The sequence below is a fragment of the Microplitis demolitor genome, chromosome 4 (assembly GCF_026212275.2).
Source record: "Microplitis demolitor isolate Queensland-Clemson2020A chromosome 4, iyMicDemo2.1a, whole genome shotgun sequence".
Classification (NCBI taxonomy): domain Eukaryota; kingdom Metazoa; phylum Arthropoda; class Insecta; order Hymenoptera; family Braconidae; genus Microplitis; species Microplitis demolitor.
In genome coordinates, this window is record NC_068548.1 from 137501 (window position 1) to 162883 (window position 25383).

At 27.9% G+C, this 25383-nt stretch overlaps 5 protein-coding genes across 6 annotated transcripts in view; 3 read left to right on the forward strand and 2 right to left on the reverse strand.

Annotated features, from left to right (window-relative positions):
- The window catches only part of LOC103572551 (cyclic AMP response element-binding protein A), an 8344-nt gene extending 3726 nt beyond the window's left edge, over positions 1-4618 (reverse strand). The window contains exons 1-2 of one of the 2 annotated variants that reach the window (XM_008551192.3): positions 3721-4618; positions 2941-3100 (exon numbers count right to left, since the gene is read on the reverse strand). In XM_008551192.3, coding sequence (XP_008549414.1) covers positions 2941-3003 — 63 coding nt within the window. In that variant the 5' untranslated portion in view covers positions 3004-3100; positions 3721-4618. Of the gene's footprint in view, positions 9-2940; positions 3101-3720 lie in introns of those variants that run through there. The other variant, XM_008551193.3, reaches the window with a different exon arrangement.
- A 1661-nt stretch (positions 4619-6279) lies between these two features.
- Positions 6280-8006, forward strand: LOC103572550 (ubiquitin-like modifier-activating enzyme 5). The gene has a single exon (XM_008551191.3). It carries the CDS (start codon positions 6374-6376, stop codon positions 7538-7540), a length of 1167 nt encoding a protein of 388 aa, XP_008549413.2. The 5' UTR covers positions 6280-6373; the 3' UTR covers positions 7541-8006.
- Positions 7916-9731, forward strand: LOC103572548 (U4/U6 small nuclear ribonucleoprotein Prp4). Its single transcript, XM_008551189.2, has 2 exons — positions 7916-8002; positions 8069-9731. The coding sequence occupies exon 2, from the start codon at positions 8079-8081 to the stop codon at positions 9660-9662; it is 1584 nt and encodes a 527-aa protein (XP_008549411.1). The 5' UTR covers positions 7916-8002; positions 8069-8078; the 3' UTR covers positions 9663-9731.
- On the reverse strand, positions 9686-12787 carry LOC103572549 (delta-1-pyrroline-5-carboxylate synthase). Its single transcript, XM_008551190.1, has 5 exons — positions 12622-12787; positions 12076-12409; positions 10497-11962; positions 9981-10271; positions 9686-9910 (listed from the first exon to the last, which is right to left on the reverse strand). Exons 1-5 carry the CDS (start codon positions 12715-12717, stop codon positions 9752-9754), a joined length of 2346 nt encoding a protein of 781 aa, XP_008549412.1. The 5' UTR covers positions 12718-12787; the 3' UTR covers positions 9686-9751.
- Positions 12788-14904: 2117 nt separating this feature from the next.
- On the forward strand, positions 14905-25065 carry LOC103572547 (probable G-protein coupled receptor No18). The gene is made up of 2 exons (XM_008551188.2): positions 14905-14982; positions 23313-25065. The coding sequence occupies exon 2, from the start codon at positions 23330-23332 to the stop codon at positions 24656-24658; it is 1329 nt and encodes a 442-aa protein (XP_008549410.1). The 5' UTR covers positions 14905-14982; positions 23313-23329; the 3' UTR covers positions 24659-25065.
- Positions 25066-25383: the final 318 nt, after the last annotated feature.

Here is a 25383-nt window from a genome sequence, read left to right on the forward strand (position 1 = left end):
ACTCACCTCCATTTCTATCCTTTCTTAATTCACGCAAGTAACCAAGATAAAAATACCAAGAGACGGTGAGTGATAAAAAAAAAAAATATATATATATATATATATATATCTACATATATATAAAATCAGAATCTGAGTGAGAGTCAAGTCTCGTATTGGACAACTCTACACTTAAATATACTAACAGGTATACGTTTTTTTTTTTTTTCTTTTACTTGATAATCTACAGTCATCTGCTTCGATATATACATATAAATTATACTATTCCCTACTATTAAGTCCGTTTGAGAAAAAAAATATATTTTTTTATTCTTCATTAGTAAATTTTTACACTCATATAGAAAATTTAAAATCATATTAATAATAATTCTATAGATTTTGATAATTAATGAAATATATCTGCCCTATTTAATATTATAAATTAATAATAATTGTATAAATATGTTATTATAACTAAATAAATTATTATATGTATTTTGTCAGTTAGTTTTATTATTATTATTATTTTTTATTTTCTGTATTTAACGATACCATAGCACGATGTAATGTTGATAGGATTGAAGTCAAGGCGATACTCTAACTCTTTTGTACGAGTTAATGTTAAAATGATATCGATAACTGATAAGAATTGTGTTATAACTTTAGCACTGGGAATACTTAACAAATATATGTATACACATATGCATATCAATGTAACTTTTGCAATAGTCAAACTAACTATTTTTTTTTCTTTTCAATATAAATATTATTTTTTATAATTAATAATAATAATAATGAGATTAATAAATATGTAAAAAGTAAAACTTGCTATAACTGTTTCCGGTTCACGCGCGAGTTTGTATCAACACTTCCTGTGCCCTATACGAACATCAGTAGACCATGAATTTAAATCCTAATATGAGCTTCAATCTTATGATTTTGTTTGTTTTTAAGTAACAACTGATTGAATTACAATTAATTTAATAATTTTAAACTAACGGTTATTAGATTTTAATGTTAAATATTTTCTATCACAGCGAATTTTTATTTAAAATAATTTGAATTTTTAATTAAATTGTTGTATCTAATTTTTTGATAGGGCTGGAAATTAAAAAATAAATTTAAGAAAGTATAGAAATTGTAGTTAACAGTTATAGGACCTTGAACGACCGAAGTATCGTCAGTATAAAACGTTCAAACATTTTTGCAGAAGCTAAAAAAAAGTAAAAATCATTTTTTTTTTACTCTGATGAAAACATTTAATTATTCACTGGGCATCAAAAATATTGTTTAGCTCGAAATTTTATTTAAAATATTGTTATAATTGTAATTGATAATTATTACTTTAATTAATAGCAAAAGCCTTGAACAACTTATATAAATTATGTGATCGTCTGAACTATGATCTCAGTCCAGGGTTAAAAATAAATAAGTAGGCAATTTATATATAAATAAATAAATAAATAATTTGAGGAAAAATAAAAGAAAAAAAAAAAAAAAAAAAAAAGAGGGTAAGTATGTAATTTACTTGTGTTCTAATTAGATTAGATAGATGATCAACAACACAATAGGAGGGACACTTTTATAATTCGGATTATTACTATTTATTATTATTATTATTATTATTTTTTTTTTATATTTTATATATAATTATTATTAAAGCCATGACATTTTTTTCATGATTTATTATCTACATATTATTATTAATCAATAAGATTTATGTAATATTAAATTTATGAATAATTTAGTAATTGAATATTTATTAACTTGTCTAATTGTCAATTGTAGTAATAAAAATATTTATTTTATAAACTGGTAAATGAATAAACTGATTATAAAATTATAATTATATTTTAACATAAATTTTATGTTAATCAAATTATAACGCAATGAAATTTAATTGTAATAAAGAATTGATATTTTAAAAACTTAAGATATTTTTAATATTAATAAAACTAAAGAATATTATTTTATTATTTACATTACAAGGTTTACACAATTGCTAATTACTCAAGTGTTCTTAAAATGTCATCATTAATATATGTTACATATAATTATTTTTTTTTTATTCGTATACTTAATGTTTGAACTTGCAATTAAATAAAAGAAAAAAAAATATTTATTGCACTAAATTGTTTTAAATAAAAATACTTATTAAAAAATGAATTATTATCATTTGGATAAGAGAAAATTAATTGGATACATTGATAAAATAATTTTTTATAAAAAAAAAAAACAAAAAATACTCTGAGCGGGATTTGAAGCTGTGACTTTTAAGTGGAATGACAAGTGTCGTTTATGGAGTAATAATATAAAATTACATAGTGTTATTGAATTTGTTGGGGTTTAAAATTAATAAATAGGGTAAATTTTACCTATAGAATTAATAAAAATTTTTATTTTGCTTAAGAAAATTTATTAGTTAATTAAACTAATGAGTAATCAGTAAAATCATTTTTTTTTAAACTCTTATCGAGTTCATTAGTTGAAAGCCAAGTGATAAACGTACAATATATATCAATGTAAATTTAATTGTATATAAGTTTAAGAGTCGTTAACATTTATATTGTACTTGATTCGTGATAAAGATCATGGCAATTAGGGCCAAGTATTATCTCGAGCTTCCCGGAAATGAACCAAAGTCTGTTTACACATTTAACCACATCAATTTATTATTTGGCTGTTTTTTTATAAATATTTTAAACAATTGATCGGCATCAATATCAATGTGTGCATATATATTGTGTAAGTGTGTTATGTAAATCTATTGCAGTTAAATTTAAATTCTTGTTAAAAAATAAAAATGTATATTTCGTTGTTAAAAATTTGAACAGGTGATAGCATGCAATTGATTAAATTTAATATTTTTATTTATAGATTGCTGGGCAGTTGAAGCATAAAAAAAACATGTGGTATTGTATGATGGGTGTGAAAAATTGGTATTTTTTTTTTTTAACTTACCGGCTCACCCAAATACGACTCCCATAGATCCCGCAGGTCACTTCCCATGTCGTATAAATCCATTATTATTATTATTATTATTCAACTTTTTTTTTTGTACTCTCAGAAATTCTTCCCCTTGGCTATGGTGATTTATTGATGACTTTACAAAATCATTTTCCTGGGAAAAAAAAAAAAATATTATTATTATTATTTCCCTTTTCGGAGCTTGTAAACGAATAATTCTTTTATTATTTGATAACTTTGCTTTTTAGAAAAATTAAAAGTAATATTTATTTTACAATAAGAAATTATAAATAATTTATGATTAATGTACATTGATTACGAAATAATACATTAAATTTTGCTTAGTATGTAAATATATATGATAAATTAGTAAGCATGTATGAAAAATTATTATTGTTATGGTTATAATCAAAGCATTGTATTTTACACGTGATTGTGATCACATATGGTTATATATATATGTATATGATTGATGTATAATGCAAATCAAGATTTTATAAACGATAATGTCGCAATATAATCAATAAAAATTACATAAATAATTTAATTAATTTATTTAACAATTTTTTGAATTAAAAAACATTTTAATCGCAATAATTTCGAGAATTTTAGACCTTGGGAAAAAAAATTTTAAATCTATCAAAATAAAAATTAGTATATTTAATAATAACTCGAAGATAATTAACAAAAAAATAAAACTAACACTTAAAATTATTTAAATTTAAATAAATTAAATTTCCCGCGTGATTAAAAAATCTACCATATTGAACTCACCTGTCGAGATTGTCGCAATGCTCAATTATTAAAAATTTTATAAAAGTGTTAAAAAATCCATTGATCCGTAAAAATCCATTAAATTCACAATAAACATTTACAAATGCACAGGAAAATATTTCTAACAGTAAATATAAATAAATCAATATCAGCCAACACCCGCACCGGCACAGAATCGACACTCGACAGATGTAAAGACTAAATATCACTATTTTTATTTACTTGTAACTTAAAACATCACATTAACCCATTTTAATCACTTAAAATTTATCTTTACTTTATTTGTTTATAAATATAAATATAAATATATATAATATTAACAATATATATATTTTATTTTATTATATTATTTATGGTTATGATCACATGTAAACAGTTGAAATAATCACACGGAAAACAATCCGGAAGAAAAAGTAAAAAAGTCTTGATTCTCAATAGCGTGGTTTTGGTTGTGTCTGTTTAAATATAAGTAGAAAGAGATGGAAAAAAACAAAAAAAAAAAAGGAATTACAGAGCGAGTGAGTGAGAGGAAGAGAGAGAGAGAAAGAGTAAGAGGGGAGTAAAAAAAAGTCGAACGAAAACTAACACTGTACGCGTCGTTGTTGAAAAGCATCTAAAGCACGAATGCCGATTGTAATAACAACGAGTCAACGAGAGAAGTTATGCACGTGGTACCCCGGCAGCCCCGGCAATACTTTAAATGTTATCGAATCAGCCAACCACGATGAACCACCTGTTACTGTGTCGTGCTTATCTCCTCTTCAAATGCGCGCGCACATGGACTCAAAATTCTAATATGTCTACAAAATTTTTAGTTATAAAATGAAAAAATTATATTATTAGTTTACTAAAACGCGGTTATTTTTAATTATTCAAAATAAAACTAAAAACATTTTTCATTCATCGAGATTTAAAAAACTAATAAAAAAATTTTTATATGCGCGATATAAAACGGAGGTGCGCAAAGTTGATAATGTGCGTGGTAAAAGAAGAAGGGGTTGCGCAGTACTTAAAAAAATAACTTTTGGGTAAAGAGTGGGTGTGCGCCGTAAAGAGAAAAATGGTTCTGCGCATGGCGGGATAATGCGCAGATAAATGAATGCGCAATAAGCCGGGCGTAGCCTTTTTTATTTTATTTTTTTATCCGTATGTTAACTTAACAATAATTCATGAATATATGGTTTTTTAATTTGTTTGTAATTAGGTTATTAATTATGTAATTTAATTATAATTAATTTATATTATATGGTTTTGAATTTTAATAACGCTCGTTAGAATAAATGTTATCTGCTGATATGAGTTCTTTACAGAGGATAAGATTATTTTTTTTTTTTTTTTTTTTTTTTTTTATTAGAATGTTATGATTTAGAAAATGTATGTAAATAGATATATATTTTTTTTATTACATGTTTGTTTTTTAAATATTTGTTTAGTAATTATTATTAAACTTTATTTGATTATTTTATGATTTATTTATTTAGGGCTATGATGATTATTATTATTTTTGTATATGAGTCTAATTTAAATGGAGCTTAAATGCGGGTGTGAAGAGACCAATTGATGCGGGTTATCGATTTTTTTTTATAGAATTTAATAATTTTCTTAAATTTTCATATGAATTAATAATTATGTTAAAATTAAAATTTTTATTATAAAGGAAAAAAAATTGATTTTATTTTTTTAAAAAAATTAATTGATAGATTTAAAAATTAAATCAGATTTAAATTTTAACAGGCGACTGCAAGAAAATTTAATAATTAAAATTACTATTTTCGAAGGATCGGAAAAAAAAATTTTTTTTGGTTAAAAAGTAAGTAATTGAGATTTATGCGTAATGAAGTTTTAAAATTCGTAAATATTAATATTTATGACTAATTAACGTAATGCCAATACATATTATCGCTGACGAATTTTAGTTTTTTTTTAAATTATTGAAGCTATTAATTTTTTCCATTACTACGCATTACAAGCGATACAATCTAATGTATTTTTAATAACGTCTTAAAAAGTCTTTGTCATTCGTTCGGGGTTATTACCAAAATTACTGATAGATATAATTAACTCGAGGTGATTTGACACTGTCATTAACGCACGTACTAAAACTCAATGTTAAAATAAGATTTATTTTGTTGAAACACGAAAAAACAGAGTTAGAAATTAAATAACTATATTTATTATTTTTTATTGAAATCGAATGAAAAAATAATGCGTTTGCTATCAGATTTCAAATATTAGTTTTTGCAATGCATATCATAAATTATTGTATTTTGGATAGCCAACAGGAGTTACGACTTGATGCTTAGTAAAAAATAAATAATATATGATATGACCTCTTCAAAGGGACAGTTTTGTGTTGTGAGATTGCGTAATTCGTTTCAACCCATGTAAAAATTATTTTTGTCAATTAATTGCGTTGATAATAATTTAAAATTTTTTATTATTCAATTTTTGGCTTAAGCAACAGTCGATATTTAAAATTTCACTTTTATCAATTCTAGATGGCATTTAAATCACTCCACATCCACGTGTACTCGATAAAAAAAAAAAAAAAAAAAAAAATTCGTGTGTCAAACCATCTGTTTACGTGACAAGTGCTCTCTCTATAAATAAAATATAATAAAATTAAAAATAAGTTTATCAAATAAATAAAATAATGGAAAGTGTTGAAGAATTAAAACTAAAAATCCAACATCTTGAGCAAGAATTATCACAAGAACGTAACAAAAATGTGATATCGCGTAAAAAAATAGATACTCTGTCAGCAGAAGTTGTTGACACAAATCCGTACAGTCGTTTGATGGCCTTAAAACGTATGGGAATAGTTGACAATTATGAAAAAATTCGTACACTGACAGTAGCAATTGTTGGTGTCGGTGGTGTCGGAAGTGTAACTGCTGAAATGTTGACCCGTTGTGGTATTGGCAAGCTCGTACTGTTTGATTACGACAAAGTTGAATTAGCAAACATGAATCGTTTATTTTTTCAACCTCACCAAGTTGGTCTGAGTAAAGTTGATGCTGCTGCTCGAACTCTGACATCAATAAACCCAGATGTTGATATCGAGACCCACAATTATAACATAACAACTGTTGATAATTTTGATGAATTTATGACAGCTATAAGTAAATCAAGTTTAAATAACGGGCAAGTTGATTTATTGCTCAGCTGCGTTGATAATTTTGAAGCACGTATGGCAATAAATACTGCCTGCAATGAATTAAATTGCAAGTGGTTTGAAAGCGGGGTTTCGGAAAATGCAGTATCAGGTCACATACAATTTATAGTACCTGGAGAATCAGCTTGCTTTGCTTGTGCACCACCCCTGGTTGTTGCGTCAAAAATAGATGAGAAGACATTAAAGAAAGAAGGTGTCTGTGCAGCATCATTACCTACGACGATGGGTATCGTTGCTGGTTTTTTAACACAAAATGCTTTGAAATATTTATTAAATTTCGGCAACACTTCATTTTATCTTGGGTACAATGCGATGGATGATTTCTTTCCTTCGATGGTACTACGTCCTAATCCTAATTGCGATGATCAATATTGTCGTCAAAGGCAACTGGAATATCAGGCGCAGCCTAAGGAAGAGATTGCTGTTGAGGCTGTCGAAGAAGCCCCAATTCATGAAGATAACGACTGGGGTATTTCGCTTATTGATGAGACTGCTGCTGTTGCTGAAGAAGGAAACATCAAAGGATTATGTCAAGGTGTCAGACAAGCTTATGTTCTACCAGATCCTGTCGTTGACAATGAAAATGTCGTCAATGCCAGTGCTCTGAGTCTTGAAGAATTGATGGCTACTATGAAAAATATTTAAATTTAATAATATTATATTTATTATTGAGCTGATGTATAGAAAATTTTTATTATTTTTAAAATTTTTGATTAATTTTTTTTTTATTTAAAAAAAGAATTAGCTTTGATAAATTTTAATTGATTTTTAATAAAATTTATAAAATATTAATTATTTGTTATTTTTTAATATAAAAAAAAAAAATTCCCGCGTAAATTTTGAAATGCATGCGCTCAAGTTTTTCTGGCAGTTGCGTTGATTTCTAAACTTCCAAAGAATCAAAATGGCGCCGAATAGATATATCACGTAAATATATATGAGATATAAACGTTTGTTTATACTTTTACCGGCATGTGTGTACATAAATTATGTATTTAATTAATTGCAACAATAAATAAATTAATAATTCAAAAATAATTAACGAATTTTAATTACAAGTTTAAAAAAATTTTATTAAATTATAAAAATATTTAAATAAGTGTAGTGGTAAGTACTGATTAAAATTTTTTTGAGGTTATTATTTTATAAATAAACGTAAAAATAATTTTACAGATAAAAAAAAATGACAATGTCTGACGACGAAGATTTGGTGTACGTTCGTAAATCAAAAACAGTTCATTATGGATCACTTGAAGAAGGAGAACGTGCTAGACTGGCAGCAGAGTCATCAGATGACCATAATGATCCAGTTGATGCATCAGCTCCAGCACCAGCTGTACCTGCTCCAACACCGGTAGCAAATATTCACGTGTCAAATGAATACATGGAGCTGGAGGATGAGATGTCTAAAGATAAACAAGCATTGCTTGAAGAATTTGAAAGGAGAAAGAAGGCACGTCAAATAAATGTATCAACAGATGATTCAGAGGTACGTAAAACTTTACGAGTACTAGGTGAGCCAATTTGTTTGTTTGGTGAAGGTCCAGCAGACAGACGAACTCGATTGCGTGAATTATTAGCCAGTCGTGGTGAGGATGTTATTAAAAAGAAACACGACGATGATGATAAACCTGTACGTCCTCTGGAACGTGAGATGGAGACGACCTGGTATCATGAAGGCCCAGATTCGTTACAAATAGCGCGGGCATGGATTGCTGAATACTCATTAAAACGTGCTGGTGCACGATTACAACGTGCACGTCAAGATTTAGCTCTATCTGGTGCTACTCGTACAGCTCATCAGCAAGAATTGCTTCGCAAGCTACAAAGTTTGTCAACTTATTGCTCTCAAGTTGGTGATACTCGTCCTATATCTTGGTGTCAATTTAGTCCTGATTCTAAAATTCTCGCAACTTCATCTTGGTCAGGAATATGCAAACTTTGGTCTGTACCAGACTGCGAGCTATTGAGAACTTTAAATGGACATACCAGGCTAGCTGGGTGCATTGTTTTTCATCCTAAAGCAACTATAACTGAACCAGTTGTTGGACCAACTGCTGGATCAACATGTGTCATGGCTAGTTGTGATGCCGACGGTAAAGTTAAACTCTGGGCCGGTGGTTCTGGTGATGAACCAATTGCTGATCTTGAGGGTCATGATAAACGTGTTTCCCGTATTGCTTTTCATCCATCGGGAAGATTTCTTGGTACTTGTTGCCACGACGCATCTTGGAGACTCTGGGATTTGGAGCAGAAAGAAGAAGTGCTGCATCAAGAGGGTCATGCCAAAGCTGTTCACTGTATCAGTTTCCAGGTTGATGGAAGTGTTGCTGCTACTGGTGGTCATGATGCCTTTGGACGTGTCTGGGATTTACGTACAGGTCGGTGTATAATGTTTATGGATGGTCATTCAAAATCTATTTTTGGTATTGATTTTTCGCCAAATGGGTTCCAAATAGTTACAGCAAGTGATGATAACACTTGTAAAATTTGGGATTTGCGTAAACGTACATGTTTATATTCAATACCAGCGCATACTAATTTATTATCTGATGTTAAATATCAACGGGGTGATGGTCATTATTTGGTTACCGCTTCGTATGATAATACCGCTAAAATATGGTCTAATAAAACATGGCAACCTCTAAAAACACTACAGGGACATGATGGAAAAGTAATGGCCGTTGATGTATCACCAGATCATAAATATATCGCGACTAGTTCTTATGACCGTACGTTTAAGTTGTGGTCACCTGAGAATATGTAAATTTATTGTCGACTAGGTTTAATTCATTTGTTTAATAAATTTAATTTAAAATAAATATTTACATTTATTATTTTATATATGAGATGGGTTTAGTTTATGGGAAGAGGTTGATGGATATAAGTCATTGGTCCATTTTCATTAAAATCCTGGACTGTGTGTCCATTCCCTTGGAGAATCCACTTGGTTGTCAAAAGTCCGTCGACACCAACCGGTCCACGAGCATGAATTCTTGAGGTTGATATACCGACCTATATAATTTATTTTATTTTTATTTTATTTTATTAATAATTATTATTTTTACAAATAAAAAAAATTAACCTCAGCTCCAAGTCCGAATCTATAACCATCAGCAAATCTCGTGCTGGCATTATGAAAAACACAAGCGCTGTCAACTTCTCTTTGAAAACATTCAGCATTTGATTCATTTTCCGTGACAATAACATCAGTATGAGCACTTCCATGCTTGTGAATATGATTAATAGCTTCATTAATACTTGGTACAACTTCAATAGTACACTCGAGGGCACCGTATTCAGTTCTCATACTTTTAGCAGCTGGAGGACTGAATGTCAATAGTTCTCTCAGCCTTGGCCCGGCATTAATTTTCACCTGAAATAAAAAATATCAAGACCAAAATTATACCTCAAACTTTGAATAGTCCTTGATAAACTTGCTATCAACTAGTGATATATAGTAAAGAAATTGTCTGACAATTGACGTCAATTGACCAGAGAAAATTATTTTATAAAAAATTTATTAATTCATTTTTTATGTCAATTATAAAAATTTATCATGATCTGATGAAACGTAAAAAAAAAGTCTAGATTAACTTACTCCTTCTTTCCGAAGCATATTGCAAACATCCGTAAAAAAATTACCCCTCATAAGATCTTCATGAATAAGAAGAGTTTCCATTGCATTACAAGCTGCTGGATAATCGCACTTTGAATCTCTAATAATAGCTTTAGCTTTTTCCGTATCAGCGTCCTTATCAACGTACACGTGACAAATTCCCTCGGAATGACCCAAAACCGGAATATGTTTTGACTGTTGTTGTATTGTTTTTACCAGTTCCGAACTACCTCTCGGTATAATAAGATCAATATGTTTGTCCATCAATAACAAATCACTGACTTCTTCACGCGTTGATACCAAAGAAATAGCATTTTCAGCTCCCACAGTTCTCAATGCTTCTTGCACTAATCCCATAAGACATTTGTTACTAAATGCGGCTTCTTTTCCGCCTTTCAAAAGTAATCCATTGGCACTGGATATCGCGAGTGCTGCTACTTGTGGTAAACTATCTGGTCGTGATTCAAAAATAACCAACAGGACACCAATGGGTACCGTAATTTGTTTTAATTCTAATCCATCAGAAATTTGTGTTCTTCTCAAAACTTTACCAACATTCGTCAAAGATTCATCAGCAATTTGACGTAATCCCGAACTAAGTGATTTTAATTTTGATGGGCTCAGCGATAAACGTAATAATAAAGGTTTAGCTAAACCAGATTTAGTAGCTTCTTCAAGATCTTTAGCATTTGCTGATAAAATATCATTTTGATGTGTTTCTAATAAATCTGCAAGGACATTTATACAAGATGCGCGTTCTTCTGGTTTCAATGCTTGAAGCAAACGACTTCCTAATCTTGCATTTTCTGTAACTATTTCAATTGGGGTTGATGCTGATGGTGTCTCTGTAAAAAATGTACCTATTTTACGACCACTTAAAATATTTTTAATAGCTTTTTCTTGTGCCCCATTACAAATAACAACAGAGACACCACGATCTAATGCCCATAAAGCAGCGGTTACTTTAGAATCCATACCACCAGTGCCAACTTTAGATTTTTCCCCATACTTTATAGTTTCTCGTAAATCAGAACTAAATGTATGAAGCATTTTAGCGCCGTCTTGCCATGGCGGTAAATTATAAATTCCATCAACGTCACTCATTAAAATAAGTAAATCAGCTTGTACTTCTGCTGCTAGCATTGCAGCCAATGAATCGTTGTCTTTAATAGATATACCCCTTCGTCCCTGAGTACCAGCAACTTCCTCATCAACTTGAGGAGGAGGTGATACGGCATCATTTGTATTTATTATTGGTACAATATTCAGACTTATTAATTCACTTAAAGTACTAAATAAATTTTTACGTGTTTCTTCATTATAAAAATCGGGTTTTGTCACCAATACTTGTGCAAGTTTAACGCCGTACTGTGCAAACATTGCGTCATATAATGACATAAGGCCAGATTGTCCTACTGCTGCTGCTGCTCGTGGTTCCAATAAATTTCCTGCAATATAAATAAATATATTCCTTATCAAATCATGAAAGATTTGATTTATTAAATTCAAGTATCAGATAATAAAAGATCAAAGATCACTTAATTATCTTTATTATTCTTACCTACATGCTCGCGAGTGTGATCAAGCGGACTGAGCGTTTCGCGCATTGATAATGACATCAACAATTCCTGAGTTAGTTTTTGTTTACCAAAAGCAACTGCACCACTTGTTACCATAATACATTCCCGTCCTTCTATTTGACACTCGGCCACCTGTTCAACGATTGATGCCAATCGTCCAAGTGCCAAACCTTGTTCATCTTCCCGAGTTATTATGGCACTTCCTAGTTTAACTACAAGACGTCTAGCGTATTTAAATTGATTTCGATCTGTAAATGTTGTTCGACGAGGTCGCTCTGCTGTTTGGGCCAGTCGTCGTAGATCTGTACGATGCGCCTAATTAACAAAATATTATAATTATTTAAACTATTGCATTGTTGTTGGTAAACTTTTGATGACAATAAAATGTTTGGTTTCAAGCTCTAAGTGATTTAAGGCTAGCAGAGACACTGGGGTTCATATTTTATTGATTAGACAGGACGCCGCATGAACAAAAGCGTGTTGTCACATTAGAGCTTAACAGGAAAAAAAATTCAAAATTTGCTTACCGGTTTGTTATGAGGCAGCCAAACCCAATTTGATACACTAGCAGACTGATAACAGTTTTTTATTTTTTGAAATTTTGTTATTAATTTTGTATACATTTCTACACTAGATATAAAAATATATATATTTATATGTATATATTCCAAAGGATATTGATAAACTAATGAGTAACTGGACGAAAAAAAAAAAAAAAAAAATATACCCGACGATCGAACAACAATCTACTGAAACTACGACATTGCCAGCAAACGCTTACTCCACTGTATGGGGAGACCTCCTTATCGGTATCAATAAATAAAGATTGCCAAGTAAAGTACAAATAATTTATTATTTATTATTTATCAATTGATTATTTTATAATCTAATTACGATGTAAGTCACTGACCCATAAATTATTAATAAATTTTAATCTTTTGGTCTTGTAAGGAAGAACGGAAACTCAACAAAGAAATCATTCAGTTTTTAATAAAATTATTGATTGATAAATTTTAATATAAATAAAAATATTTTTTTTATTCCTTTAACTTTTAAATTCATTTTATATAAATATGCTTTGATCACTCACAACTATTGATTTGCTGGTTTGAGCTGTTTGCTTTTACAGAGGTATCATTTTTACTACAAATATGCAATGTGCTAATATGTAAAGTATGATTTTCCTTTGTGGAATTATAAATCAAAGGATAAGTTAAATTTTTACTTTAGAATTTTTTTAAAAACCTAAAATAGAAATAATTTAAAATTTCATCGAGCTGGGCTTAGTTTTCTTCGATTAAAAATTTCCTATGGCATATTTTGTTATAATAAGAAAATTAAATATTTTTTTTAGTTTTTTTTTTTTTTTTTTTTTTGTCTCATTGGATAATGGAGTAGATTTAAAAAATATTTGTTGTATTATCAGCGTTTCGTGATAACCGACCATTTGTCGAATGGTTTAATGAAATTAGAGAGGATGATCGCGTGATTAACTTGACGCAGTTATCAGTTAATGAATACGTCACAGGTAGTATGTGTGTGTGTAAATGGTTGAAGGGGTTTATATAAAGACTACTGAATGAACAGAGAAATGGAGGGTTGCCTGAATAGAGTGTTAGAAATCCTTGTAAATGAGCTTTCAAAATGATCAATTTTATTGCTGCGCATACAATTATAAAGTTGATCTATGAATCTGATACTAAAAATATAATATAATGGTGTATAATTAATCAATGTTGAGCCTTTTAAAAGACAATTACTGATACTGAAAACTCAGCAATTATATACTATTACTATTAGGGAATGTTTTTCATCAAGAATCTTTAATAAGTTTTAGTTTTTGCAAACCGCAAAAAAATTAGCTAAATTCGTTTTCGAGAAATACTCATTATCATTAAGCTATTTTTTTTTTATTATGCTTAATGATAACATTATTATTATTGGTGGGACAAAAACTATCTAGTCAGTAAAAAGTTTTAAATGGTTTAATTACAATGCAAGTAATAAAAATGATAATTTTAATGAGGAATAAACTATTCAAGACACGATAGTCTGTGGCAATAAATAATTTTTCATGAGTACGAGTACTTATATATATTTTGATAAAAATAATAACCATAATTGGACTAAATAAAATTCAATTTATCATCGAATAGTATTTAATTGAAATATAAAACCCTGTAATTGTAAAATAACACTCGGTGGAAAAATAATTGAGAGAATTTATATTGATGGGCAGTAGAGTCATTTTAAAAATTTAAGATTTTAATTTATAAATTCAATAATTATCTGTTTGATAACAGCAATAAAATCTGTAAAATTTTATTACCGTTTCAGATTCAAAATAATTCCACTAAAGGAATAAAATTATTTTTAATGTAAATGAGAATTTAAAAAATAAGTTAACAAGCAATTACGTCAATGACATTCATTTTTTAAGTTTTTGTCAAAGTGGACCATAATTTATAAAATTCAAAAGTTCTTTAAAGAAAATATATTTTTCTTGCTTACGTGGATCTTTACATCATTTGATACTAGTATGGGCTTAAAACTTATATTTTTCAATATTTTATTTTTTATAAAAAAATAAAAAAACATTTAACTAAAAAGAAAAACTATAAATGCGCTTGCGTATCATGACTTTTCGACATCGGCGTCGACGCGACCCTTGCCTCGTTTTGTCGGCGCATCTTGCGATTGTATTAGTAATTCTAATAGTATATATATATATATATCTCTGATGAGAAATTTTCAACCCAAAAAGGGGTAAGTTGGTGAACGTTGACAGTAGAACTAGTGTACGTCCAACGACGAGAACGACGGGGTTACTACACGACAGTGGTAACGACACCATGCCGTCGTTTATTATCACACATAATCAACATCAGGTAATTTATACTTAAAAGTGATTTAATTCATTAGGTTTTATATACAAATTCAAAAAATATCTATGGTATATATACATATTATCATTCACTTATCATTAAATGTGCAATGCTGTGATACCCGCTATCTTTGATCTCTCCATTAGTGGATATAAGTGACAGACAATTTATTCATAATAATATTTTTTTTTAAAAAACCAAAATCAATATTGCGGAAAAATTGGGCCTTTTATTGCCTCTTTTTTTTAAAAAGGCTTCGAAATTAGTGATTTTTTGTAATCATTGAAAAGAGTGATATCCAAATCAGTATTTAGGAAGATGACTTTTTGATTTTAGTTGGTATTGTTTTGAGTGATTAATTCGCGTTAGCGAACCGATTGACTCATTAAATCATCCTGCTTGAGTGATCAACCGTAACTGGTAGTGCTTGGTCGCGTTATATATATTTATATATACATATACATATATATATAATGAAATACAAGGATAAATTGATAGATGTCTATGTATATGTATATTATAGAAAAGGGCTTATCTCAGAGGCTGTATATACGAAACAAGAGAACCGATTATCGATTATCGTAAATCACTATAAATAAATCTCTCTTGGAAAGCTCAATTTTCTCTTTCTCTCTCTCTTTATAGTAAACGTAAATGTCGTGATATATATTTTATATACTTAGTATATTGCTATTAATACGGTTATTGTGTTATTTTATTAAAAATACATAATTACATTTAAATATAATAATAGTAATTGTGAGTTGATTATTTATTGACGGGATTATTATTTGTTGAGATATTAATTAATTTAAAGTTTATTTACTTGTTGTATAGTATTTATAATAAAGTTTTACATTGAGGTAAAATAATTTTATTATTACTAGGATGTGTATGTGTTTGTGTGTAAGTATACTTGCATATTAGAGAGTTTCGTGATAAGTTAAATGCTTTCAACACTCACGATGGGCAACATCACGCCAAGGTCATGTCTTTGAGCTTTCAACATTAAATTATAATATAATTCGTTAGTCAAAAGGAAGTTGTCTTATTATTAATAAAAACGCTTAAGAACATTAATTATTAATAAATTTGATTTTTTTTTTTTTTTTTTTTCATGATATAATTTTTTTGTCAAATAAAAATATTTGTGATGAATACACTCAAGAAATTCATAAGTTCAATTATTGTAGTTTTATGTTTTTTAAGTGAAATTAATTCAATAATTATTATATTAAATTAAGAGATTTAATATAATATTGACGTGTAAGTCAATAGAGATGAGTATAATGTAGTTGATGTAAGCAATTGATGTATAATTAATGCAACAAATGTCGAACATAAGTAGAATTTAATAATTAATAGAGTATTTAGTGTTTATCGGGAAATTGATTATTTTCAAGGGTTTACGATTCGGTGAGTTTATGAAAGTGTTAGTTTGAACATCTTTACAAAAATAAAAACTAGGAAGTAATTTAAGAGAATTTAGTAAATAGGGTAGAAATTGTTGGGTAGATTTATAGAAATCTGGCGATTGTATTTTTTGGAAGTTGGAATTAAATTGACTCGGGGTATATATAATACCATAACTGTAAATAAAGCAATTAGGGAATATTTACTTTGGAAATTGAATAGTACGTTGTAAAAAGTAATATACGTTAGTGCTGCAATAGAAATACTAATTAAAATTTATAAAAAAATACTGACGAGAGAAAAATTTTATCCAATTTAATTTAAGTCTCTGAGTAAACTATTCGCAATTAAAATTAAAGTTCTGGCACCTAGAGTTTCAATTCACATTTATTGTATGTAAGACGTGTGAATATATATATATATGTGCTGATACGAGAACGTTCGTCCATATTTAGTTTAATTTCTATTAATTTAATTTTTAAGGCAAAATATAGCTTCCATACCTTCGTTTACAAAAGTCCAAAAATTTTTCGTTTGCTGAGCTTTAAATAGTGATGCACTTATATGACTTATTTAAATCTCGCAGAGTACGGCTGACGTGTTTTAGCTGTCTACACCTTTATAGACTAGATCTTACTACAGACTTAATTTCCCAAAATCTTTTAATTTTTAATCTAAAAAATTGTGTAAGCCAACACTTGGCTCATCGGTTGTTTATGTTTTAAAAAAACATAAATGTATATTTCAACTAACACTGTTCATTTATAGATGTACTATATTACTGTATTAATAAATCATGTATACATCGGTAACAAGTGCATCATTATTTTTCACCAACATAACACTGCTATGCTACAATTTTGCCAAATTAAATTTATTATAACAACTATGTCAGATAACATCTGTAGCATTATTTGTTTTTACAATAAAGTGTTGTAGCAATTAATATTTATATCATATACAACTGTACCAAATACTGTTATAACTCATAACACACAAAATTAATGGGAAATAGTACTTTTACTACAAATAAACTATCTCTAATTCATAGCCAACTACAAAACTTATAATTATTTTAAACTACTCATTTTTGACAATTAATTGAAATTTAATAACAAAAACCATTTCATTTTATAAATTATTTAATTTAATTCTCATCATTGAATTCTTATCGAATAATGGTATACTGTAGGAATAAAATCCCTAAAATGTTGTATCTATTTATTGAAATTTATCTTGGTTTACATTGTATAATGTGTTATCGGTAAACTGGACTTGCATTCAAGGAAGTTAATTAAATCCAATTATTCAAAGGTAAACATAGAGTGTTCATTTAGCCATTCATAACTTGTAGTGATATTGTACGTAGACTATTTCAATCGGCATTTTAAACTTAAACTAATTTCAAAAAAATTATTTAATTCAATACATAGTTATCGTGTTATAAATATTGTCAAAAAAAATTTATACTATCATTATAGTTATTTAATACAGTTAAAATAATTATTTCAAGGCAGCAAATATGTATAATATTGTGCAGTTGCGTTAGTTAAATTTGTACAGGCACAAGACTTAATTAGTTGATTTCTGCAGTAATAATGAGCTTGTCATACTAAAATATTGCAGTTGGTATGACTACAAGAGTGAGAATTTTTAAACGAGTGTTAATATTAGCTCCAAGTATTTAACAATAACTAGATTATCCCAATTAATTAATTTAAAAAAAAATACATAAATATTTAAAAATGATGATACGGAAAATTATACTCACAATTTAATATAGTATTTGCCGTTTTAAAATAAATTTTTATCAATTATTATTTTTATAGGTGAAGTCAAAAAATAACCAACTTATTCTTAGCAATTTAATTAAGCGAACTTGTGAGTAATTTAATAAAAAAATTGTGACAGTTTAATTAAATAATTTTATAAAGTTTAGAAAAAATTAACTAATATATCAGCTTCACATTTCATTATGTCATTTTTTTTTTAATACAACTTTAAAATTAAAAAAAATAATAATATGCTCGTTTGAGTTCCGTTTGACTAGACTTGAGCTTGTTTAATTAAATAACTGGTTGAAAAGTTTAAAGCTTCGAATGATATGTTAATTTTAGCTGGGACAGGGTGATATCAAAACTCAAATTACCAAATTACGTTTTACTAAAACAAGCAAGTATTAAAATATTTATACACAAACATGTTAGTTTTTTTAAATAAATAATGAGCAAGTTATTTTTTCATGAAAAAACATAATTTACTTTATAAATAAAAATATTTTTGACACTTACTAATTGTTTTCTATGTAAACTATGTTAATTATGAAAATAAAAATAAACATAATTTAAATTTTATTACACTTTATAATGCCTTTAATACATAATATATCTATTGTAATATGGATAATACTTTTAAGATTCTTTTATAATTTTTTTATTCACAGTCAGGACCATTAATTCAACGACAGTTTTCATACATACCACGTGATTTTATTTCCATTTTATTTTTATTTTTATGTATTATAGAGAACAGCTTATTAAACTTTTTTTTTTTTTTTTTTTTTTTTTTTTTTATTTTATTTTATTTTATTTGAACATTTTATAGAAAACTTTAAATTAAATTACAAACTGACAGACTTTCGTTACAAAGAAAAGAAAGTTACGTCACACACATTTTTTATTTTACTACAGGAAAAATGAAATAAAAAAAATTACAGTTTCAATAAATAATTTAAGGGTTTTTACTAAAAGTTTTGTCAAAATACATTTTTAATTGTAAAACTTACTACTTACTAATCTTACATACTTAATAAAATCATTATTTTCAACTGTAGTTTTGTAAAATTTTTCTGGTTTTCATTTTCAAAGCGCCATGTTAATATGAAACTGTAATTTTTTTTTATTTTTTTTGCTGGCAGTCCGAATAAAAAGTAAATTTCTTCAAATTAATTGAGGTAAAAAATAATTATCGCATTTTTTTCTTGGCTACTTCAGTTCACTGTTTGAATTTTATCCTTCTTTGTTTCACGAAATTTATTATTTGTGTTTTTGTCAAACTCAAGGCACTTAGATAAATGTTTTTGCACGAATATTCTGTTACTTTAGCGAAAAACAAAAGCAAAGCTACCAATTAATTAATTCCTCATTTAACTTGATTCATTTCACCAAACAAATCCATTTACTCTATTTCAATAGATATATTTCTATTGTTAACGATTGGCATTAGAAAAAAAAAAAAAAAAAAAAAAAAAAAAAAAAAAATAGAAAATAAATAAAAACCTGGTGTTTTAAAACGAGATACAGTTGACCTAAAAAACCCAATATTCTGTAGAGAAAAATTTTATCCAATTTTTTTCGTTCTTTCCGATACAATACTCAGCCATTTTTTATCTTACGTCTCTTACATCTCTGTCGAAGTTGTCCAATTACATTTACTGATAAAGTCGAAAAGTAATTAAACACCGATATTGTTTATGATAATTTTATGTAAAAACCGCGAGATTTAATGAATCAATTGATTACTTTCAGAAAAACACCAACAGTTTTTTAATACAAATACAAAGAAAATTTTGTTAACTGTGTAAATGAAATAATAAATTAAATTTATCAAAGGCTCTTCCGTATTATCTGCGGGGTATTACACAGAACTGGATAAGTTTCATTAATTAAATTAAACTGAATGTTTCCATAGTAATAAATTGTTTGGATAATTCACGTTGTAGAAATGAAAAGCTTTAAAAATATTAAATAATGGAATTTTTTCGTTTATTTGAACGAATGAAACAAGAAATTGCAGCAGCAAAAAGAAAAATTATCTGCTTTTGTTTTATGTGAAAAAAAAATGAATAAAACAAAAAGTTTATGAATTTTTTATAACGTGACCTGCTAAATTGACCTTCTTTTAAAAAGTATACGATTTCCTGGACTTGTGTGAGCTTTTATACTAGATTATAGTATTGGTGACAAATAGTCATCGAGTTTCAGCTCCCGTTTTTACTTGTTAATAAAACATTTGAATTCTATACTGCATACCAACTCGAAACCAATACTATAATAGCTGAAAAAAGTATTTAAACAGTATCATAAATATTTTTTACATCTCACGTATAATCCATTAACCTAACGGTCATTTATATACGAGAACATTAATATTTCTGTAGCGTTACGATAATAGCCAAGGAGTCAAAGCTCATAAAGACTCGATTTTTCTAGTAATCTTAGCTATGGTAGATGATCTTATAATCTGATTTTTAAAAAATTATGTGACATAATTTATAGGGAAAACCCACAAAAGTTTAAATTATTTTTAAAAATATTAACTCGAACAAGTAAATTCATCATGAATTTATGGATGTTATATTACTAAATAAAGTTATAAAATAACAAGTGCATAAAGTTTTTTTTTTACTTCTTTATAGTTTGAAAATACGTGAAAAAAACTCTCAACGATTTTTTTTACATTACAACAACTTTAATTAATTTTTTTTTTTTTTTTTTTTTTTTTTACTTAACTATTCTGTAATGTATTTAAATATATACATATCGTGTCGTTTTTTATCCCCTTTAAAGGTTGTTTGCCCTACAGGCTAGTTAAACGCTTGAAAAAAAAAAAAAAAAAAAAAAAAAAAAAAAAAAAAACTTCTCGTACGATAACGAGGACAGTTGTTACTTTTCAAGATATAAGTACTTAAATGTATTGTATACATTTCTTTATATATATTTATATGTAAATGTCATGACGTAAATAGAGATTTTGGCAATTATGCAGGGTAAGTTTGTGTATACAAAAGTTAATTCTTAGAATTAAACAGCGTTTAATTTTAAAATAAATGTTTCTATTGGGAAGCATAAATTTATATGCTATTTAATAATATGAATGTAAGTACAATAATAATAATAATAGTAATAAACTTTTGAAATTGTTAATTCTATTATCATGACAAATAAAATTAACGATTAAATATTAAATGTTACGTGATGTGGAAGAACAATAAGGTTTATGCTTGGCTGAGTTTATTGTAGGGGTGAGTAAAGGGTGGAAGAGAATATACAAAGTTTAGTTTAGTTTCCTAGAAAGGGTATTCAGTTTATCGAAAGGTATTAGAGGGTGTCATGGTATTTTCATGAACGTCAAAATAGCTTATAAACTTTTTTAAAAGGGTATTGACTATCGTATACCGTGCATACTTATTAATCATGTAATTTTGTCACCTAAAATAATTTCATTAAACACAGAGTGTTAAGTCTACAATTAACTTTATAATTATACTTTTGTATGGATAAATTTAAAAATACAATTTTTAAGATATTTTTAAAAAAATATGGAGACATATTTTATTCAAAGTATAATTTTCTACAAGAAGATATTTGCTGAAAATTTAGTATTTCACAAACTTAAAAGTTACTTTTTTATTTTTATTAACCCTCCTATCGTGGGGATGAAGGATTTTCTAACAGAACATTATTCAGCCTCAACATATATAGCCAGCGCTAAAGTGAAATGCTGTAGTAAAATATCCAGTAAAATCAATTTCAAAATATATAGATATTCCTTATATATAATTTACATAATTGGAGTCTGACAATAAATTACATAAAAAAAAAAAAAAAAAAAATCTAAATTTATTTGAGTTTTCAATATCAGCCTATTATATAATATGCTTGTGAGTTATTTAACCCAAAAAGAGTACAGTGCTGAAAAGATAGAGAGAGAAAGAGAAAGAGAGATAGAAATGGATAGTATTTGAAGTTGGTGTATAGAATTGCTTGTGAACTCGGTAACTAGTCCAGTCACTTTACAAGGTATCAAAGTGGAATCAAGGGTGGTTCGGATCCCCGGGGATTGAAAAACGTGAAATGGACTCGCGAGTGCCCACGAAACACGATTGCCGGGGATAGAGAAATTCATGTTGCGGTTGGACGTGATCCTCCATCGGGAATTATACATATATACGCTATTTCGCTAGGATCAAATACGCCTATCTATATATATATATATATATATATATATGTCCGCATACATATAAATATATATCGGAATTTGTTAATAAGGAAAGGGAATAATCTACTATCCCTGGTTACTATTTCCCTATGTAATAATTTCATGAAACTTTAATTTCCCTATTTAAATTTTATTTGACCTAGTTATAAATAAATAATTTCATTTTTCAAGATTAGTGAATTTGAATTTACGAAAATCCATTATTTACTTAGTGTCTAAAAAATACGATAACGCATCGCTTGCAATCCATCTTTTGATAAATAATAATCGTACTTTTTTAAATTTATTCAGAATGATAATTTCTATCCATGTCATAATATTCAATATAATGTGATGAAAAATTGGCATAAGAAAATCTCTTTATCATAATATAAGTAATACTTTAAACTTAAAAACAACGATCGTGAAATAACTGACTAAGATTAAAGTTACGCTGAATAAAATCGCTTTATTTAGACTCATTAATTTGATAGTTTAAAAGTACTGGCATTAAAAAAATTTAATAAAAAGATTAAGTCTTATTTAATGATGATAAGTTATTAAAATTATTTTTAGACAATGGCTGTAATTTATAAAGTTTAGCACCAAAGTAGCATTAAATATAAAATATAAAAAATTGTCTCGGTAATTATAATATTGTATAAATAATAAGTAAAAGATAAATTTGAATATTGTAAAAGTTTTTAATGAGTTTAATGAATATTACTACAGTCGACTACCCACCCGATGTAATCGGATTCCTCTCAATCACTATTTACTGAGTCCAAACAGTTTCCCCTATTGAACATTTCTATTAAGTTTCATTACAGATAGAGTTTAGTTTGTCAAAACTTATATATGAGTTTTAAATTAAAATAAAATATAACAGGTATATTAGTTTATGAAAGTTATTATTTAAATATTGATGTAATTTTTTTCAGAATAAAATAAAACAAGTATGAATGGAAGTGGTGAATCTGGCGGGACAATGTCCAGCGATGATTATACTGAAAGTTGTACAAGCAGTGAAGAAGATACTGGTGCTAATTTACCATCATGGGAAGCAGCAGCAGCATCATTAACTCTTGGTTTTTTAGTATTAGCAACAGTATTAGGGAATGCCTTAGTAATATTGTCAGTGTTTACATACCGGCCATTACGTATAGTTCAAAATTTTTTTATAGTATCACTGGCAGTTGCTGATTTGGCAGTAGCAATATTGGTAATGCCATTTAATGTTGCATATTTATTATTGGGTAAATGGATATTTGGTATTCATTTATGTAAATTATGGTTAACATGTGATGTATTGTGTTGTACAGCAAGTATACTTAATTTGTGTGCCATAGCCCTTGATCGTTATTGGGCAATAACAGATCCAATAAATTACGCACAAAAACGTACATTAAAACGTGTATTAGGAACAATTGCCGGTGTATGGATATTATCTGGTGCAATAAGTTCACCACCATTGGCCGGTTGGAATGATTGGCCTGAAGAAATAGAACCCGGTACACCATGTCAATTGACCCAACGTCAGGGTTATGTTATTTATTCATCATTAGGTTCCTTTTTTATTCCCCTGTTGCTAATGAGTCTCGTTTATTTAGAAATATTTTTAGCAACACGTCGACGTTTACGTGAACGTGCACGTCAAAGTCGTTTTGGTATTGTTTCATCAACGCGTAATCGTGGTGGCGCTGGTGGTAATGCTGGAGCTGGTGGTAATGGTGGTGGGGGTGGTCCTGGTGGCAGTCATGATCCAGATGACGCTGAAGAATCTGTTAGTAGTGAAACAAATCACAATGAACGTACTATTACAACACGTGTACATGGTAAACCAAGTTTAGTTGTTGTTGAAGATGATGCTGCTACTGAAGTAACACTAAATCCAACTCCATCACGAATTGGTAAACGTTCGGGTAATAGTGAAAAAAATAATCAAACTCCAACAGTTACTACAACAAATCCAAATGCAACAACTACAACTACAACCACAACAACGGTTTATCAATTTATTGAAGAACGTCAGAGAATTTCGTTATCTAAAGAACGACGTGCTGCACGTACACTTGGTGTTATAATGGGTGTTTTTGTTGTATGTTGGTTACCATTTTTCCTTATGTATGTTATTGTACCATTTTGTCCGGCATGTTGCCCATCTGACCGTATGGTTTATTTTATAACGTGGCTTGGTTACATTAATAGCGCACTTAATCCACTTATTTATACAATATTTAATCTTGATTATAGACGGGCATTTCGTCGACTATTACATCTCGGCTGATATTATGTTACTTACATATTATTTTATCTTAATAAGGAATTGCCATCTCTCTTTACTACATTTATATTTTAAAACTAAGTTATTTTATTACGACTATAAACATCAGATGTAGTTCGAAAGTTATGTATTTTAATCTTACGGTACATTTTTCTCAAAATCCAATATCCGTTAGTTATTTGTTACAGTGAAATTTAATAAACTCACAAAAATTATAGTAAAACATCAAAACAGTTTTTCTATAGAAAATTTTTTATTAAAATTCAATATCATATTAATTCTCTAATAATTAATTACCTCCTCGCCAATGGGGTTTTAAAAATTGGAATCCCGATTCAGGTTACGAATCCTAGTCTTCAAAGTAGTAAACTAACACTGATGTCGGCTTTGTAATTTTTACATAACAAAAAAACAACGAAAATTTAATGAATTATAAAAATATTAAAATTTTTTTAGTTTATGAGAAAAATGTATCAAAAGGGCGTTAATTATTTTTCTAAAAAAAACAATTTAAAAGTTGGCAGTTCCAAAAAAATTAAGTTAATATAAATTTTGTCGTACTAAGCCAATATCCCGTAAATTGAGATTTTTCTCAATAAATGCTATAATTTTGGGGTGAATCCAAATAACTGGAATATAATTTTTACAACCCAAAATTATAGATTTAAGGTTGTATCGATTAAATATAATGAAAAAATAAAATTTTTCTACGAAATTGACCAAGACTT

Coding starts and splice junctions, on each gene's coding strand:
- LOC103572550 (XM_008551191.3), top strand. CDS start 6,374: ATGGAAAGTGTTGAAGAATTAAAACTAAAAATCCAACATCTTGAGCAA.
- LOC103572548 (XM_008551189.2), top strand. CDS start 8,079: ATGACAATGTCTGACGACGAAGATTTGGTGTACGTTCGTAAATCAAAA.
- LOC103572549 (XM_008551190.1), bottom strand. CDS start 12,717: ATGTATACAAAATTAATAACAAAATTTCAAAAAATAAAAAACTGTTAT. Junction 12,410..12,621: donor GGCTGCCTCATAACAAACCG/GTAAGCAAATTT, acceptor TTTGTTAATTAG/GCGCATCGTACAGATCTACG. Junction 11,963..12,075: donor TCACACTCGCGAGCATGTAG/GTAAGAATAATA, acceptor TTTATATTGCAG/GAAATTTATTGGAACCACGA.
- LOC103572547 (XM_008551188.2), top strand. CDS start 23,330: ATGAATGGAAGTGGTGAATCTGGCGGGACAATGTCCAGCGATGATTAT.